The 19,667-nt window shown below is 41.1% G+C and overlaps 1 protein-coding gene across 2 annotated transcripts in view; it reads right to left on the bottom strand.

Moving 5' to 3' along the window:
• efna5b (ephrin-A5b) overlaps positions 1-19,667 on the bottom strand; it is a 109,827-nt gene that overhangs the window by 22,137 nt on the left and 68,023 nt on the right. For both annotated transcript variants that reach the window (XM_042488237.2, XM_042488236.2), the window contains exon 2: positions 80-372. In XM_042488237.2, the coding sequence (XP_042344171.1) occupies positions 80-372 (293 nt within the window). The remainder of the gene's footprint in view (positions 1-79; positions 373-19,667) is intronic.

Genomic DNA, 19,667 nt, shown 5'->3' with positions numbered 1-19,667 from the left:
TGTTGTTTTTTCCCTTAATTTGTCCCCCATCTGTTTTGTATGTGTGTTGTGTACAAAGCAAATGATGATGGAGACTCACAGATGTAGTAGTATTCTCTGCCCGGTCTGAACTCGAAGCCCAGGGAGAAGGGAGTGAAGAGCTGGAACTTCTCTGAAAACTTGAGCGGTCCATTCGGGGAGTGCGGTCTGTTGCACTCCCAGCGTTTGAAGCCCTTAGCGGTGTGGTCGCATGTGCTGTAGCCATCATAGTTAACCATGTAGAGGACATACCGCTCTGTCCGCTCCTCTGGCACCGTGTCTTCATAGTGAGGACAGTAGACATCCAGGTAGTCGTTTATGCACACGTCGATGTGGTAGTCTCCACGATGGAACCTGGTTGTAAAACAGAAGAGAGGAAAAGGTCAACTTTCTGTAAAGTAGGTGTGTTATAATACAAACCTGTGTGTTGATGCATCAATGTTGCTTCAGTTATCACAGATAAAAGGTTGTTTGAATTGAGCACATATGCAGAAAATGCAGGTTTGATCTCTCAGCAGTCTTTCAGTATTGTGTGGAAATTTACAAGCACCAGCGCTCTCATCTTCTGGCTTCAATAAATCTGGGTGGGTTGGTGCATCTATAAATCTATCATTGCAACGGATATTTACTCACACATGCACACATCTGCCTTCCCAATGATAGCAAACTCAATAATCCAAGTCTGAAGAAATATGCTCACAAGAAAACACTTTTGGGTGTCTTAAGAAAAAAAGAAAGAAACTTTTTCTTGAGGATTTTTTTTTTTTTCATAAAGAAAAGACTTAGACAACCAGAATGATCGTAAGGAAACAGGATGGTCCAGACAGTAAATGTCACGATAGGAAAAATACAGAGCCTGGCTGTCTCTGAGGGCTGTGCGGTGAGGCATCTTTACAACTGCAATGATCTAGAACAGGCCACACAGGGTCAGAGGGCTTCAATACATACAGGCAGATTCATCAAAAGGCCACACACTGTCACAAGCTCACACACACACACACACACACACACACACACACACACACACACACACACACACACACACACACACACACTCCAACAAACACAATTTCCTCTCTGCTGCCCATAAAATAGCTCTCTCACCTGTGGATTTTTTCACAGCTACCAAAATTAGAGTGCAATTGTGCTCTGAGTTTCTGGCTGGGTCTTGAATGGTAAGACCCTAACCTTGGGATCACAGGTGGTCTCATAAGGAAAACAGTGAACACCTGTAAACTTGCTAGGGATGCCCTCAATTTAGCACACACACTTGAGGTGCTCTAAGAGTGGCGATGCGAGCCATGGAGATGCACACACACAGCTGCTGCCACTGACTCCTTTCACCCAGAAGCCAGGTGGTGTGAGTTTATAATTGAGACCCAGTCTTTAGTGCTGTAAGAGTGCAACCTGATGAGAGTTTTGACAGAACTTTTAATTGAAAACCGCCACTGATGTCTATAGGACTCCTCGCGCTCCACAAGAGGCAGAGCGTATAAAAGGCTAAAATAATTTTTATCCTGAGGACTCTGGAGCCTCAGGATTAACATACTGAAGCAGCACACATGCAGCATGATGACCTCTTTCTTTTGCCATGCAGTTTTGTGAGTTTGTGTACTGCTCTGTCCTCTTTCCGTGTCTCCAAGGTGGAGAGGCAGTGGCTCAGGTCCCATCTGTTTGGTGACATCAGAAAGATGTTTACAGTCTGTCTTTAATTTTTCATCCTGATTTTCCACACAGCTTTTTTTTTTAATTATGTTGTTTTTTTTTACTATGTACACGTGACATCTATTGCATGTCTGTCCGTGCTGGGAGTGAGATCACTCCTCTGCTGCTCTTCCTGAGGTTTATTCCATTTTTTTTCTTGTTAAAGGGTTTTATTGGGTGGGTTTTTCCTTGTCCAAATCAAGGGTCTGATGGCTCCTATGTGCTTTATTTAAGATACAGACGCAGACAGAGCCTTCTGTCCACACTCTGCGGTCCATATTTGTGCACTTTTGAAAAGCTGACGGATATGGACACGAAAGTACCACCAGAAATTGTGGGGGCAATTTTGCGTCATTCAAGCAAGATATGACCAAAGGACATGACAAAGACATTTTAAAAATTGGCAAAACGGGACAAAATGGTAATATAGTGACAACAATTCTCTGTCAGCATGTCACAATGTACACTCATACACAATTTCCATTATATCTCAAGATTTTCAAACAACAACAAGCAGCAGTTCAGAAAGAGAGCTTCAACAGAGAGACAATTCTTGGATTCTTGCAGATGGTCTAAAAATATTGAACAAGCAAAGGTCTGTACACTTCAGCTCCCTTTACAGTACTTTATTATTGAGATACTCACAACCCAGTGATGTTTCGAGCTACATGCTCTTCTTCAGACCTGAGACTCTAAAAATACCAATAAAATCTTCAGATTCTGATGAACATACTACACAACACAATGGCATGTTCTTTATCCTCCTTTTCCCAGTCACAGTCTTTCCACACACTTATTTGCCTTATCTATTCAAAACCACAGCTCTGCTCCTTATCTCAATGTGATGTTTAAGAGTTTTGATTTGAAAGAATGGATTTTCTCAGATCAAATCGCTGTACATGCACCAAAAATGCTTATCCTGCTTGGCTGCGTTTGCCTCAATCTGCAGTGCGTCTAGACAAACTACATAGAATTACAATCACAATGCAAACCAGACCACTTGTTTTGAAGATCAAATAGCAATTTGAGCAAAATATGCCTTCGGGCGCCTTCACTTGTCACTTAATTCATGTTGCTATTTTGAATGATTAATGTAACAATCAGGCGACAAATCGAACCACAACCATTTCTCATTAAAGTGATCATGTGTGTCTGCGGGTTCTGCTCTGTGTATTTATTTATGTGGCTGTGTGTGTGTGTATGTGTGAGCATGAAATGTTGCTTTTCTGTGTTTACCCGTGTAGGGTAAATACCACTGTGAGGGTGTTTACAACTAAGGCATGGAGGAGCTCATCTGTAACATCTCATTTAAAACATGTCTGTGGAGGTCCAGGAAGAGCCATGCATCTCTCTCACTGCTTTAAAATGTCACTGACTTAATGGTCACATCCTCCCATCCGCTCGCCCAGCATGTGTGTATGTGTATGTGTTTAAGTGTAGTGTGTGTGTGTATGTGCATGTCTGTATTAGTGTGTGTGTGTGTGTGTGTGTGTGATGTTTCAGCTGCCCTTCTCTCCCTGCCTCAGCAGTCAGAATAGTGGCTCGTGGCCCTGACTGCAAATGAAGCAGAGGATGTTTGGGTGAGTGAGCACATAAAAGGGACAGGACAGGCATTTGTAACATGTTACACACTTTCTCACACACATACATGTAACAAACACACGCGCAGTACACACCTCCACACGCGCGCGCACACACACGCCCACACAGATACATTAGGTTTGTGTTATCAGTTCAGTGAGCTCCCTGGCACATTGGCAAAGGAACAGCAGTGAGACAGCCAGAAGCTGCTAATGGCACAGAGTGAGAAAGAGAGCGAGGGTGAGAAACAGACAGGGTGGGAGAGAGAAAGGGACCTGGTTCCAAAAGAAGGTGAGGGAATACACAAAACAGGCAATATACTGAATAATGCAGATAGTATTGAGAGGCTCCCAGTGAATCCAAGTCTTTGCAGGAGTTATTCAACCATGCATTTATCATTAGAGCAGATTCTGCTAAAACTGTATGTGTATGACATGGCTGTGTTTGCAGCCAAAGCTGCGAATTTTTCTCCTAGTCTATTCAGCGCAGCATCATCACCAAGATGTCTCCAGGAAAACTTCTTGTATTTTCTAGAAAGCTGTGTTTATTGTCCTTATAAAAACCCTGTTATCAAGGGACTAATGTGGGAGTTTTAGATGCGGCTGGTGTCTTGTTTATAGCGATGGCGGCTTTAATCGGCTGCTGCTGTTCCATAAACAGTGCCGCTTCTCAGCAGAACGAGGAAACCGTTCTTCACTGAAAAATGGACGTGTGTTGTTCAAACATACATCAGCCTCTCTGTAGGACACAGGAGCACCGAGAGGTTGCACCAATGGAATGTAAATCAATGCTGTGCTCTGTGAGAATCCCAAACAGTGAAATATTAGTCAGAGAGATGGTACAGTAACACTGGGGTCAATAGAAAAGAGTAATTGCAAAGATACTGCCAGATCAACTAATCCAGTGGGCACAAAAGGAAATGTAAATTAAAGCCGTATCAAAATTGGCTGTTTTGTGCATTTGAGTCAGCAATATATTGTGTCTGGAGAGTGCTTCCATAATAAATTATACATTTTCTCAGTGTTTAAAGATATACTATGCAGGGGTTGTCAATAATGTTTGTAAACAATACCACCAGCAAAAGTGAGAGTGAAAGCCAACCCCAGATTTAATGTCGTTCGCTGTATTTATGTTGTTTCCACATGTTTTGTAGCATCCTGTTTTCGCTGCTTTATGATCTGGTACCTGGTCGCTACGTTTTTATAAAGTTCTAACCTCACCCGCACTCTGTGCTCAGGAATGTCCAGAACATGGCTAAATAAGAGGAAAATAACAAAATACAGGCAAAGGGCTGAGTCTCTGCAGACAAAAACGCACCACACACTTCTAGTGGGTCATAACATGGGTGGATTGTGAGATAATGGGTCCCTGGGTACAGACAAAGGGCCCCACCACCTCTCCTACATAGGAGCAAACAAACAGACTTTAGTTGTTTAGCCTCTATTTGTTTTTTGTTTTTTTGTGTCTCCTGTTGTTGATACGCATTTCTCTGTGATCTATGTCTCTTTGTAGTCATTCTGCCTCTTTTTTGTGGTTGTTGTGTGCCTCTTAGTGGTCATTTTGAGACTTTTTTTTAATAAATTATGTTGTTTTTGGTTGTTTTGCCCATTTTCATAGTCTCTGTGAGTATCTTTAAGTTTCTTACAGCTTACGGCAACTCTCTATAGTCATTTGTGGTCATTCTGAATCTCATCCAGGTCAGGTTGTATCTCTGAGTGACATTTTGCAGTTGAAGGCCAGACAACCCCTGACACTTTGGGCCCCTGGGCCTGTGCCCAGTCAGCCATGCCAATAATCCATCCTGGTCATAAGTAATGACTAAGAAGGATTACTTTTATGTGAGTCAATACATTGTTTTTAGGAAAATGCTCCATAGTATACCTTTAATAATTAGCAATTAATAAATTAGTCCATTTTTAAAATACATTCTTTTGTGGATAAATAAAATTTACATTTGACTGATGGAATAAAAATATAAAAATCTGACCAGTTAAAAAATTTATTTCTTTATTATGTCTTTATATGTTAAATAAATATTAAGCATGTGTTGTTTGCTGTTGAGCTCTGACACAATGACTCCCCCACCTGTTACTGTATACAAAAAGAGGCGCTACCGATAAAAACTGGCAAATCAGAGATGTCATTACCGCTCAATTGGGCTCCATTTAATTTGTGGATAACAAACTGCATATGGCTTTAAATTAAAGAGAATGGAATCTAAATTACAGCCATCTCAAAATGTTAGCTTTAAATGTTAAAGCAGGAGGAAAATTATAAGATACCATATGAAGAGTATACATATTAGGAAATGGAGTAAATACTAATTTAATTGATAAATATGTAATACTTTTTAAAAATGTATCAGTTAATAGGTGTTTAATTATTATGTGTTAAAACCGGTTTGGTTGCACACTCCTGGATCAATGCAGTGATAGCGTACATGTTTATTCCTATTAATGTTGCCATGTCAAGAGCATAAAGCTGGTAAAAATCACACAAGAAACTGTCCAGATGGAGTTGGCGCTGAGTTGCCCTCGCTCCTCCAAAAAAATGCCACACACATGAACGCGCTCCACCCAACCACCACAATCACTCCCTATTTTACGACATACTAATGGCAACATCATGAGCGACAATCTTTTCCATTCTTGTGAGTAAAGAGTAGCAGCTGAGAGTGGTGGCGGAGGCCTTCTAGCAGTAAAATAGGTAATTAAGGAGCAAAGTTGGATGGAAGGCTAATTGTCAAATGGTGATAATTACATGTCTTTGTTATGCCACAGCTGTCCGGGCGAGCTGTGGGTCACAACACAAAGCCAGTGAAATCAGCTGGACACAAAGTGATGGTGCATATGTGTGTGTGAGAGTCAGTGAGTAAGTGAGCGAGAGAGGGGAAGATAATCTTTATTACCAGCTGATTACAATTTCACACCACCTCCTCGGCCCCTCAGGGCTGAAACTGAGGGGCCAAGTATTGTCAGCACAAACACACCGAAATACACTCACTCAGACAGATACATAGAGACACTTGCACACGCAAACACAGAGTCACAAACAGAGAGAGTGAGTTTGGGAGAGCTGGAACAGTGAAGTGAATGCAGGGTAAGGTGGCACACCACTGCAGTCGCTGATTGGCTCATTTCCATTTCAATTACACAGCCCAGTGACATCGCTGTGCACACGCACACACTCGCAGGGAGACAAACACACACGCACACACGGGCATTGCGTGCACGCACACACTGTACCCAATGAACTCCCGTCAGCCACCTCTCTGAGCTGTGCACCGGTGGCTGCAGACAGAAAGCAAGGAGGACAGGGAGAGATAGCTAACCTGAGTGAAAGAGAAAGACAGAGAAAAGGAGGAGAGCGAGAGCTCACTGGCAGGTTTAGAGGCAGAGAGCAATCCAAGTCATCTAACCAGTTGAATAAGTGAAATTCAATAGAAAGAGGAACTTTTCAATGCACTGCTGTAGCAGCGCGCTCCTCTAAATACCATCGCTCAAAGGTGTGACCCTGGGAGAGCCAGAGAGTGATTACTAACACACAGACTTTTAAGGATCTGGTATGAAATGTTTTTTATGTTTAGTATGGGGGAAGATACTACAAAATTCTCACTCTTCACTTCTTGTCTTCTGTCTCCTATGTTGCTTAGACACAAAGGGCAACACAGTATGACTTGATAGCAACACCATGCAAGCCAATATGCACTTCTTAAGGCTAAACCTCAGGGCATTTTTGGATAAAACACTGTGAGAGAGATTGTCATTGTTGTCACTGCAAAACTGCAATGACAACATTTTGACTTTAAGGACGGACAATTGATGAATGCACAGACTGATGCTTTTATGTAGAAAAGAAATGCCTGAAACAAAAGCTGAAGACTTTGACAGGAACTGTCAAGACTGTGGCGCTTACACACTGCTGACAGCTGCATGCATTACAAAGTCAAACCCCCCCCTCTACCTGAGTAGGAAAGATCATCTTTGTTTGTCTCTACCTCTTTTCCCCGCTGTTCTCGCTGTATTTTTTACACTCCTACCTCCTTCTCTATCCCAATTCTCTCCGCCTGCCTGAGTTTCTCGCTCGGCCCAGTCGCGCTCATGACCCCAAATCAGATCTATTTACATTATTTCACCTCTCCCTGTTGAAATTCATACATCTGATATATTTTCAATTCAATATCCTCAGGCAATGTTCCCTTGCCTGATAAATCAAATCACAGTAACCTAGAAACTAGAAATGCACTGGGACCTTAAAAGGCAAACTTGTGATATCCTGTTGAGTGTGTGTGTGTGTGTGTGTGTGTGTGCGTGTGCGTGTGTGTGTGTGTGTGTGTCTGCATGTTCCTCAAGTGAAAGATCATTTGTTGACTTTGGTCCGGAGGGAAAATATGTTTGGCCAAGAGGAGATGAACTCTGACTGAACCGCAACTAAAGTACACATGTAAAGGCCCATTCAGGACCTTTCAACACATAGGCCAAAGACGCACATCGCAAACACGTCTCGATTTAGTTTGTGCAGTTGTCTAATTGCAGATGATTGGTTTGGGGTCGGAGGATGAAAGAGAGAGGAGAGCAGATTGAAAGACAGAGAGAGGCAGACGGAGAGAAGAGAGAGACTGTTGCAACTGATTGTGCTTCTTAACAGAGGTCAGAAAAGGACTTGGCCTTCTATCCAGAGAGGTATTCAGCTTGTTATTACTGATGGCAAAGGAGTGAGGAGAAGAGTGAGGAGAGGGGTGAGGAACAGATGACTACATCCAATACTTCCACTCCACAATCATCTTGACTGTAAAATTAAATTCCTTACCAGACCACCATTTCAGCAATTCTCTTTTCTTTGGGACCTGGAGATGGAAAACATTTTTCTTTTTGTCTGATGGACTGGCAAGAAATGACAATACCACCCCCTGAGACACTCATATTACAGCTCATGTACACAACAGACTATTTCTCTACCGGTCCAACAATCACACAAACCAGGCAGTAACAACCTCAGCTGTAACTGGGCTCCAACACTGCTCAGAGAGATTCAGTGTCACGAAGGTGAAGGTGGCTTTAAAGGATAATTTTTTTTTAATGTACAAAAAAACAAACAATGAAAAATGGAAAGTACAGCAAAGTCTGATGGGATCAAGAAACACAAGTGTTCAGGCAGGTTGTAAACAAGCCAAAGGGAGATTATCTAAACCACCAGAAATGTTGGTAACAAATCCCACATTGTACAGTAAAACTGTGATTCTGCACAATAGCGTAAGTATAATAGGTTATAGAAATGTTCTGATACTATTTTTACATTTTCCTACACAGATTCTGATACCTGTACTTGAGTATCCACTAATACAGAGTAGCGACCCATTAAGCAGCATTTCTAATACTGGTATCGTTATCAGGACAACTCTAGTAGGTTATAGTTGAACTAGGGCTGTACAGACATTTAGGCAATTATTTTACAGACTGCCCTACACAAAAAGCTGAGCATGGGGTTTGTGAAAAACCTGCATTATCTGACTGCTTGCATTTCTGTCCCTGTTGGACTTGGCTGCAACAATGTTGCACATGTTCCTAGATCCAAATCACTTGCTGACTCCAATACACAATTAGTACTGTTAGAAATGGTGCTCAAAACTATGGAAATAAACCAGAGTTATGCTCTGAAATCTAACATCATTTTCTTACTAAGTTCTTACTCTCCTCTCATTCTGTTGTATCATCATGAGATGTTTTTAAACATCAAAGAAAGTCATACTGTGAGGAGAAGAAATGCAACCCCTAAAATATTAGTATTGAGGTAGAGAGATGGCTAAGGAGAGAGCAGTGAAGTCAGAGGAACAACATGTGAGTGTCGATGTTATACGAGTTGACAGCCACATTCCTTGCTGGCTAACTGGCCGATAGGCTTACAGCCCTGGGAGGGGATGGGGAGAAGACACGGAGACATCAAACCTATAGAGTGTCACATATTACTGGTTTTGCCTCCAGGGCATGGTGGAGGGCAGGGCTGTGTGTGAATGTAGGCATATTTTAATATATTTATACAGGATATCTGCTGTAATAGACAAACAAACACACAAACACACACACAAACACACACACACACACACACACACACACACACACACACACACACATAGCTGCTGGTCATGGTGCATTTTACTGTGTCCATCTGCTGTGGCTTTATGGTGGTTGTACTGCAGGCTCAGAGCAGGTGGTCAGCCCAGTATAATATACTGACTGTCAGCAGTGAGGGACACAGGGACGTACCCATGCATTCCTTTATCTCTTTCTCCCATGTAGACTCGTTCAACCTCTCATCTCGAACCTCTCTCCTAAACTTTCTGCCCGTCTTCTGCATCTCTCCATCCCTCGCCCCCTCTGATTCTAACTCCTCTCACCCCACTTTCTCCATCCACCACCCTTGACTGTGATCTTACGATATTCATTTCTGCCATTTATGCCTGTCAGTGCTCATTTTGCCCCAGGGAGACAATGAATTAAGAGCAGTGACAGACAAGTTCTTGTTCTGCTCTTGGTGCTGAGTGAAACGGCGAGATGTAGGGCTTCACTGAGTGTTTGATGTAGTCTACATTAGCATGCTGCAGCTCAAGTCCAAAACAGAGAAGAAGAAAAAAGACAGACAGATACTTCCTCTGAGCTCATCTACTCACTACTCTGCCAAATAACCATTTTTATGGGTGTATAACACTGATGTGTGTAGGCTATATATGTGAGTGAATGGCTGAGTGTGTGTATGTGGGTCTGTGTATATCTCTCCGTGTGTAAAAGGATTTCTTTATATCTCTGCTCGTCACCAAGGGAGTCAGGGAAAAATGACACATCCCCCAACATCCTGTCAGACCCTGGGGCCATTCTCCTGAATCATTGCTGCCCCAAACCCACTTCAATCCCTTTGTAAATACTGTACGCTCTGACATGTTTACCAGGAACCGGAGTGGGTGTGTGCACGCCCGTAGATGCATGTGAGTTTATGCACGGTCACACATGGGCAGTTAGTGTCAATTAATAGCTATACGTCATTGAGCGGGAGACGTGTTTGCCATTAATCATAAGTCATTGTTTTATATTGGCAGGGTATTTGGCAGCCGGGACAGGAGAGCAGCAATGAAACGTCTCTGAGCCGTGTAACATGTCTTCCTAATGTGAGCTAGGGAAGGACATCCTCTACAGATGGGGATGGAGCTGAAACCTTGGTCGGTTGTGTACTCCATTACCTGCACTCAGCTCTGAATAGCCAGCTAACTGTACCTATGTTCCAGGAGTTCAGAAAAACACACACGGATGCTATAAATTGCCACGTGTCTGCAGCAATTAATGCTTACATAAGTTACACAACTCAACACACTGTTAGGTAAGAGGTCACATGACTGTATAAGCACAGCAAATGTTGCCTTGTAAACCTTGGGCAACTTTCGGCTCTTTTATCCACCTATTGCTCGCCCTCATTGTACCTTGATTGATTTATGGGCACAAGTTTTGGCATGTCCTGTCCAAGAACCAGAAAAGGGCGTTTCCCAATCATAACAGCACACTAATGCTCTTTCCTGGAGTAACTGGAATATAAAGAATGTGGAACACACCACCTGCTACACCTCAAATGGGACACTGTCATCAGAGGCTTACTTTTGCAATCTCTGACAGCCATCTCAAAGCATTGGTTGATTTCTGTTTTCAACAGTTGTGTTAGTTATTAGCTTGCTTTGTTCCATGAATTTAACAGAGCCGAGCTATGTTACAGTAAACATTTATTCCTTCCAAAAGATGAATTGTGATTTCTTCTGACTTATAAATAGACACTAACACATTCCATAAACATTTAACATGATATATCATTAACATATTAACATATTAATTTAAGCTCCACGTAAGGTGAATAAACATAACTTTTAATATATATATACTATATATATATATATATATATATATATATATATATATATATATATATATATATATATATATATATACTATATATATATATATATATATATATGTATGTATAAAATCAGAGTTCCACTGAGTGAAACATGACACTGAAATTATCAGACCTCAGAAATATCAATAATGTAAAGTAGCAGTAAAATGAATAACTTTACGCATTTATTTTTAAGGTATGAAAGAAGTACGTTGATTCAGTGACACATTCTCAGCCTAGATGACTTAGCACATGACTTCACCCAGAAGTATTGCCCATAATCATTTCTACAGTACCTCCCCCAAAATAAGGTGGATAAAGCCTGATCGAGGAAGGAACTTTGGGACGTTCTGGAGGCTATAAAATATAAAAACACGGAAGGGGAGGTTGCTGAAGTTCCCCCATTAAGCCTGTAGTGTAGCAACAGAGCCAAATCAACACCTGTGTCATGATACTAGAAGCCAATGCTCCTGTTCTGCACCTGGAATCACACACTAGGGCAGCATCATGCCGACATTGTTTGGTTTAGTGTTTAAAAAAAAAAAAATAATAAAAAAAAAAAAGCAAAGCTGCCGTGAAGATTGATCCTTTTTACAACTTTATTGCAGAATCTGTTTTTAAGAAAACACAACTGATGCACACTTTAAACTTTATAACTAAATAGGTCTCTGCAGCTCCAGCAGTCACTGAATTGGGAAAAAAATGTTGACATTAAAATGCCCTCCATTTTCCATCACTTCAAATTCTTCAAATATTCTTAAGATCATTGTACTCACAATGCTTAGGTTCATTACATAACCTCCCACGTGTAGACCTTAAATGGGACTAAAAGAGTCTATTCAAAGGGGCCAAGGCTGGATTAAGAAAATGACTTTTCTAAATTAAAATAAAACTTTCTTTCATACTTTTGAGAAGATCACTGCACTCTGGAAACAATGCGAGAAGTCCAAAATCCTCCACTATGGAGAATAGAGAGCTCTGCACACTTCCAGTGCAAGAATTTAATTAAACTGGGACCATTATCTTGGCAAACATGCATAACAGCTCAGTAAGTGGGTTTTGGACAATATACCCTTTAAAGCATCTATAGATAATCATAGTATCTACGATACTATCTATCTATTGTTTTTTTTTTTTTTATTGACCTTCTATTACCTATTTCCTCATTTGTCCAAGAAAGACAGCATGTTTTCAGCAAATGTACATCATGTATGAAAGGGCTATTGCACATATTCTCTTCCCTCTTTTTATTTCACCCACCTCCTGTGGCCCTCCGGTTTACGACATACTACAGAAGAATATCAGCCCACTTTTCCCTTGTTGTTGCTATAAGCCCCCCTGACTCCCTGTCTCATTCTGTCTCTCGAGACAAATGATCAGCAGATGGATGGAGGAGTGAAATGAGTAGGAAAACTGGCAAAAAGGGCAGAGATGAACAAGAAAAAATGAAAAAAATAATGGAAGCATACCATGTGGGAGAGGCAGGGGAGATCCAGTGTGGGAGGAAGGAAAAAGAAGAAAGGCATGTATGAAGGCTTAAAAGCTGTAAGAGATGGTGGGGAACATTACGGGAGAAGGTAAACATGTGGGTAGAAGAAAACATTGAAGCGAGGATGAAAAGAGGACTTACAAACATGTTTGTGTCTTGTTGTTTCATCTCAGCGAACATGTGTTTTCAGCCATTGCACTGGTCATTAAGTCTGACATCACAGCCATGAACACACACATGCACACACTGACCCACGCTGACACCCACATATATATCCATACAGTAAATGCACTTGGGCAAACGCACACTGACCTTCAAGGTAGGTTGCCATGGAGCTGTGTCAGGATGTTATAATGTCACCACTTTCATAAAACCCTCGCCCCTTTCACAGTTCACAAACCACTGACTGCATACTGCTGTATGTGTCACTGTGTGCGTGTATAGTGTGTGTGTCAGGCTTTCTCTGATTGCAGCAGATTTTTGCCAGAGTGGGGTTTGTAACATTTAAAGAGTGAGCCATGGTAAACCGAATGGTAATTTATGTGTTAATCTGTGGGATGTAATTGCTTTACTGACAGATTGTGGCTATAGATGAGCGTTTCTATACATCACTGTTGTCATGTGCAGGTTCCCTCCGTCCTTGAGGGATTATATGTATCAAGTAAGAAAGCTCTAGAGCTAATATGACCCTTGCAATTTCCTTAAAATAACATCAAAAAAGTGTTGTCACCAATCCACCCCCCAAAACCTTTATTATTTCATCCTTGCCCATGGATCAAGAATCTAATCTAGACTCAAATTTTACTAAATTCACAGTAATTGTGATAACTGTCCTTTTGTGGAGCAGTTTGTAAGATTATTTTACATGAGTAATATTAAAGTAACTGCACGTGGGCCAAATCTGGCTTGTATCTTTGTATATTCCATGCTTTTGACACTTTTCACACAGTAACACGATTTGTTAATTATTATATACATTAGATGCATTACAGATCTTGAACAAAATAATAATTCAGCATGGATGAAGTCATGCCAAAAGAGCATCAGCATATTGTGATGATCACCATGAACACATTTTAAAGAGCATCCAGTTTTGCTTCATGTAAAATAAAAAAGTGACAAGCATTCAAATGCTTGGACCCCTGATAACTTATAAGGAACACAGATGAAGTTTTTTTTTTCCAACATATTGTAATATGTGTTAATTGTGACTATTTTGTGAGTTAGTTGTTCATAAATTATTAAAGCATATTGATGTGGTTAATCCAAAACACCACCAACACCCTCCACATGGGGACCTTTTCACTTGGCTGTTGGATTTTAAATATCTTCAGGTATTGGCAACAGACAAGGGTTAGGGCCTACAATGGTTAATCCACCACGCCTTCAGGTGGAGACACATAAGGTCTCCTCCTTGAAAATTTTCTCTTGCACCTTTAGACAAGGCATTAAAAAAACCCTTACTAACTCACGGAAAAGTCAAAGTTAACTCATAGTAAAATCTGATCCTAATAACATCAGCTTGCAAAACGGACTTTTCACCTGAGAATTGAAGCCAGATCCTCCAACCTCAAGTTTGATTTTCTCAAGGATTCCAATCTTATTTATATCTTTCCTCCTCTAGTTCTCCCACACTTGTAACCCTTGTAAAAGTTACAAAGAATTAAATTTTATGGATTTAGCTTGTTCACATAACAAGATGATACGTCAACCATTCATTTTTACACTAATTACTGTCCTAAGGCAATACAAGTGGGCTGTGAAGTGAAATGCAGTACACTGGCATCTTACATTAGTGGGAACTAGCCTGTGATTTAAAATCTACCCAACTGATTTCTGAATAGTCTGATTCACTGGCTGCATGTTGCTCAACAGACAGAGGAACGCTTGAACTCTGCCAGCGGTTTTGGTTGTTGTATTCCCATGGACACACGTAATAAAAGTTCATTGTTTCACTGTACTGAGTGATTAACTGAATAGATACTAGTGCCAACAGTTATGTGATGACATGTTTTATCAAATCAAGTTATGTTTGGCCTCCTCCTTTTACCTGCGTCAGTCTAGACAGTGTACACCTGTCTTAGTCATAGCATAGTCTACACAATACCGCCTTAAGAGACAGTGTTGACACATCTTTAAGATAACAGAAAAACAGCAATATTCCCTGATAGCTATCATCCTGGGAGCTATCCAAATCAACTTTTAAGTTTTGGAACTAGGGTTTACAAAGGGCTAATACATACTTTAATCTTAACAGTGAAAATCTATCACAGTGATAACAATCAGATTACAGGGGGCTGCCTGGCCCTGCCTTCCCTTCAGTCAGATAACAACTTTCAAGTTCAATCATAACTTTTAAGAACAATTGAAATTCACCAACGTCCTCAGTGTTATGACTCTGTTATTGAACCGCAGATCTGGCAGACAAGAGATGTGGTTGATGTGGCAGTGGAGGGGAAGAGGAGGTAATTTCCACAGCATCTGCTGATTGTAAAAGGCAGAGTGTTTTAAGAGCAGATGGTTATGGAGAGATGATGGAATTCCTTCATAACAAGCTTCGGCACAGGGCAACAGCAGAAATGATTTCCAACAAGGGAGTGCTGTTTCCAGACACGAGAAAGATGTTTTTTAATCATTCGTGCAGCTGTAAAACAAGCTTGGTAGGCAGTCACGCATGGTTTCTATGTTTGTAGTCAAGTGTATGCAAGAATGGTTTAAGCTTTTAACCACTTTCATCGTCAGCTAATCTAGATACTTTTTAAAGGGATAGTTTAGATTTTTTGAAGTGGGTTGTATGAAGTATTTCTTCATAGTAAATGTATTACCTATAGTGGATGGCGGTCAGCACGCCACCCAGTTTGGAGAAGCAAAATGGAGTACCAAAGGCTAAGCAATGTATTTCTGTGGATGAGGTCAGCAATAAAATGTATTTTAGCCACTTTTAAAAAATGTCTTCTCATTGCTTATTTTGTTTGGAAAAAGACTCCAAAAATCTAAAATATTCAATTTCCTATGATAGAAAGCAGAGCAGTGCAAAATCTTTATATTTGACACACTGGAATCTGGTATTTTTTTGCTTGATAAGAGCAGAACAATTTTACACATGTGTTTACATATATTTCTATGTGTGTTATTGCATGGATGTGTATTTGTCGGTCAGGAGGACAGAGCAGTAGCTGTAACTTCAGTGGGATCAGCAGTGTTTTTGTCAGTGGGGGGCTGACACATGGGCCTCCCTGCTAATTCCTCATGTCTGTTTAAATGCTATATGGTCCTTTAGCTCCTACTCTATATGCACGTGTGTGCATGCATGTGCACAGGGTAAGTCTGTATTAATGCACAAAGTTAATGTAAGTGTGTGTGTGTGTGTGTGTGTGTGTGTGTGTGTGTGTGTGTGTGTGTGTGTGTGTTTGGCATGAACAAAGCATTTTCCAGGACCTTCAGGGGTCAGCCTCCTATGGAGAAGCTGTCAAGGTCCCAGGCAGGGGGTTAAGCGGTGTGTCGGGTACTTGTGCTGTGTGTCTTATGTTGGCAATGTCTGCGTTATATAGGGCAGCAAAGGTCACTATGTAATATAGACATGCACACTTACACACCCACACACACAAATCTGAATGCATACATGCACATGACATGCATCTGGACACATAAATCCCCAGAAGTTAAACGGTACAGTTCAGGGCCAGTTTGCAGTTATCCTTGTATTGCTCTCATTATAAATGGCTTACATTACAGAAGCCTTGGTCTGGCTACATTTTTTGTATTTATTGCAGGCAGACCTTGTTCAGTGTTAATGTACAGACAGTCTGCTGTTTGTGTATCTGGCAGAAAACTTGATTCAACAGAAAATTATTTTGTAGGAAAGCAAAAATGTTTTAAAAAGCACTAATGAGTGTTCTTTTGAGAAACTTGTGAAGGTAAATTAAGTCACTTTTATGATCAGAATTTGCTTCAGTCTCACTGTATGTCTGAATTTTCTATTCAGTTCCTGTACTGTTTTTTTTTTACTTTTGCAGTTTCATGTTCCCCATTTTAAAGTGGCTTAATAAATGCATCACAGCAATCTAAAAACCTCAAAATGCGTGAATGACCGCCAAGTAAAAATGTTAAAAATTGACAAGGTTTCACCCCTCTTTTTTGTTTTCTACCTACTTATGAATACTTTGCATGAATGGCAGAACCTATCTTCCATTCTCTGTTTCGCTCTGAACAGACTAAGTGTGTTTCTTTTTGGAAAGAGCAGCAAACAGGATCAAACCGTGCAAAGTGGGAGCAGTCAGTGCTGTCCTTGCCTTTGATCCCAACTCAGCCCTGTTTAAAAGGCCCAGTTTGACAGAGCAGGAACTCTGTCAGTTTAACGCAGCTTTGTGTCACGCTGAAAAAGCTAAAAGATGCTCAGCAGGCCTTTGTTCTGCTGTCCTGGAGAGCGGGCCGCAGGCGATTAGTGTTACAAACACACTGCTTGTGTGTGTGGGGTGACCTTACTGTATGTGCATAATGTGTGTCTGTGCATTTGTGTGGATATTTTTGGGTGTCTTTATCTGTTTTTACCTCACAACACAGGAAAAACTATTCAAATCATTCATTAGGAAAAGGGAAAAGATACATGAAGCACGGCAAGAGTGCCTTTCACGCAGCATGTTTAAGGTGGGAATTTTGCACCATTACTCTTCCTTCCACTACCTGTTCAGGGCATAAATGTTGCGTTGTTATGCCGCCTCAACATTAAATAAGGTACAAGGGGGGACAAAGTAATCTCGCCTTTGAGCTGCCACGGGAGATGGTAATGGCGGCGAAACTGTCTGTATAAACAGGACAGTCGGGAGGACGGGATCATGGGTGGCACAGGTGTGATGCTATGACAACTTACTATGCATGTGACCCACCACCAGCAGATTTAAAAAGCAGCTGAGTTGGCAGCTAAAAGAAGAACGGCAACTGAAAATGTCTACAAATTCAGAAGACAATGAGGTGCAGTAGCTCCTAACCCTCCGAGTAGAAGATGAGATCCGCCTACAGGGACAGTACATTTTTTATTGCTATATATATGTTATGTTACATTTTGTTATTATTATAAAATGCTGCTGACACATATGTTCAATGTCACACTATCTGCCGATGCTATTTGTTTTTTTTACTTACAGGATGCCACCATGCTATCTAAAACCACAAACTCAGGCAGCATTACGTCGACGCTGTTTAGTTCAGTATAAATCAGCAAAGGCATAATTACTGGCACGATGATGGAACTTTGTAATGGCCCTTTTGCAGAATCTTTTTCCACACACATCCCGTGTTACGTTTGTGTACACACAACCCAAAACCTCATTTTGCTACCTATCCAAATACATGCACACACCCATGTACACACAAATCCCCTCCCAGATCACATTCCTTTGATAATAGGGATTCTGATTGATTCTTGCTGAACCAAAACTAGTTCTGCATTCAAACTAATTGGCCTAGTTGAGTTTCCCCGTGTGTAGAGACACAGAAGGTTTCTGGCACTGAAACAAGGTCTGTAGGTCATGTCTTGGTGGGCACAAGCTACATTTTGTTCACACTTCCAACTGTGAGTGCATGAACTTTTGAACTCATAGAGCAGAGCAGGAAATTGAAACAATAATCTTCTGGAAAGAAAATGAAATTTCAACACTGAGATGGGATTTGTTATACTAGCAAATGATTTGGCTCCTTTGTGCTGTTTATTTATGCACTCTGGTCGCTTTGGGCAAACAGAGAAATGCTCCCCAATTGACGCACATACACGCTCACAAAGGGGGTTTTATGAGAGCAAGTGGTGACACGCTGTGGACAGGTTTTGGGAGGTTTACCGACATGTGTGGTCTAAAGTTAGCGCGGTTGGAGAATGCCTTCCGTCGTTTGCGTCCATCCATCCCTGAACATACACTCCTCCCCAGCTGTCTACTTCATCTCATCCTCTGACCTGATCGGGCTGTCAGGGCCCCCTGCTTCAACACAGCATACTGCACGTTCGCCACATACCACGGCTGGGTACTGCAAGACCTCATAAAATAAAATTACTATCAATCAGAATTGTAAAAGAAGGTCCAATTATTACTTATCGACTTAAACTAGGACCAGATGTTGCACTGCATATGGTATGGTGTACAATTACAATCAATTTTAATACTTTGGGGTTGCATTGATTTTAAATGTATTTTTCAACCTTTTTACAAGTTTATAATGGCAGAGTAGTTCACATTTATATTTTCAACACAATAATCAGTCAGTTATTCCTTCTGTCTGTCCTCCATTTTGTGCCTGTCTCACTCCACCTGCTGCTCTCTCTCCACACTCTGATGCTGGTGTGTCGAAAGCCTAAACCGCCTGGTATTGATGTCCCCATCAGGACACAGCAGGGGCCCCTTCATCACGGACACACACACGCAGACACACAGATGCCTGGGTGAGATGTCCCAGTTGAGGCATTAGTCAAGTGTGTGTGTGTGTGTATGTGTGAGGACATGGTCCATATCAAGTCAGCGGTGTGGGCTTAGTAGGGTTGGCTGAAACCTCCCACAGTTGCTTGGGATCAATTCAAACACAAATCATTTCATACACTAATCCCTTCTTACACCCTCACCTGCATGTTTTACAGTTTCTGACATTACACAGCTGTTAACAAATATCTGCTCCTCTTTTTTCGACAGAGAAAGCCAGCCTTTCCTTCCAGCAACGAGATAAAAAACAAAAAACATGAATTCCCATAAATACTGCTGACCTTTTGTTTCTATTACAGGCAAAAAAAAAAAAAAACCCCATCAGGCAGATATTTGGGGAGTGAGCAAAAGACAGATCAAGATAAGGAAAAGATGAAAAAGATGACATGATCCAAGACAAACTTTAAGACTATTTCTGTCATGAAAAAAAGAAGAAGAAAAAAAATGATTATTTCAAAGAATATCAGGGGTGTGAGAAG

Source organism: Plectropomus leopardus, chromosome 4, assembly GCF_026936395.1.
Source record: "Plectropomus leopardus strain MGB_pleo_1.0 chromosome 4, ASM2693639v1, whole genome shotgun sequence".
NCBI classification, from domain to species: Eukaryota; Metazoa; Chordata; class Actinopteri; order Perciformes; family Serranidae; genus Plectropomus; species Plectropomus leopardus.
This window is presented reverse-complemented; position numbering and strand designations above follow the sequence as displayed.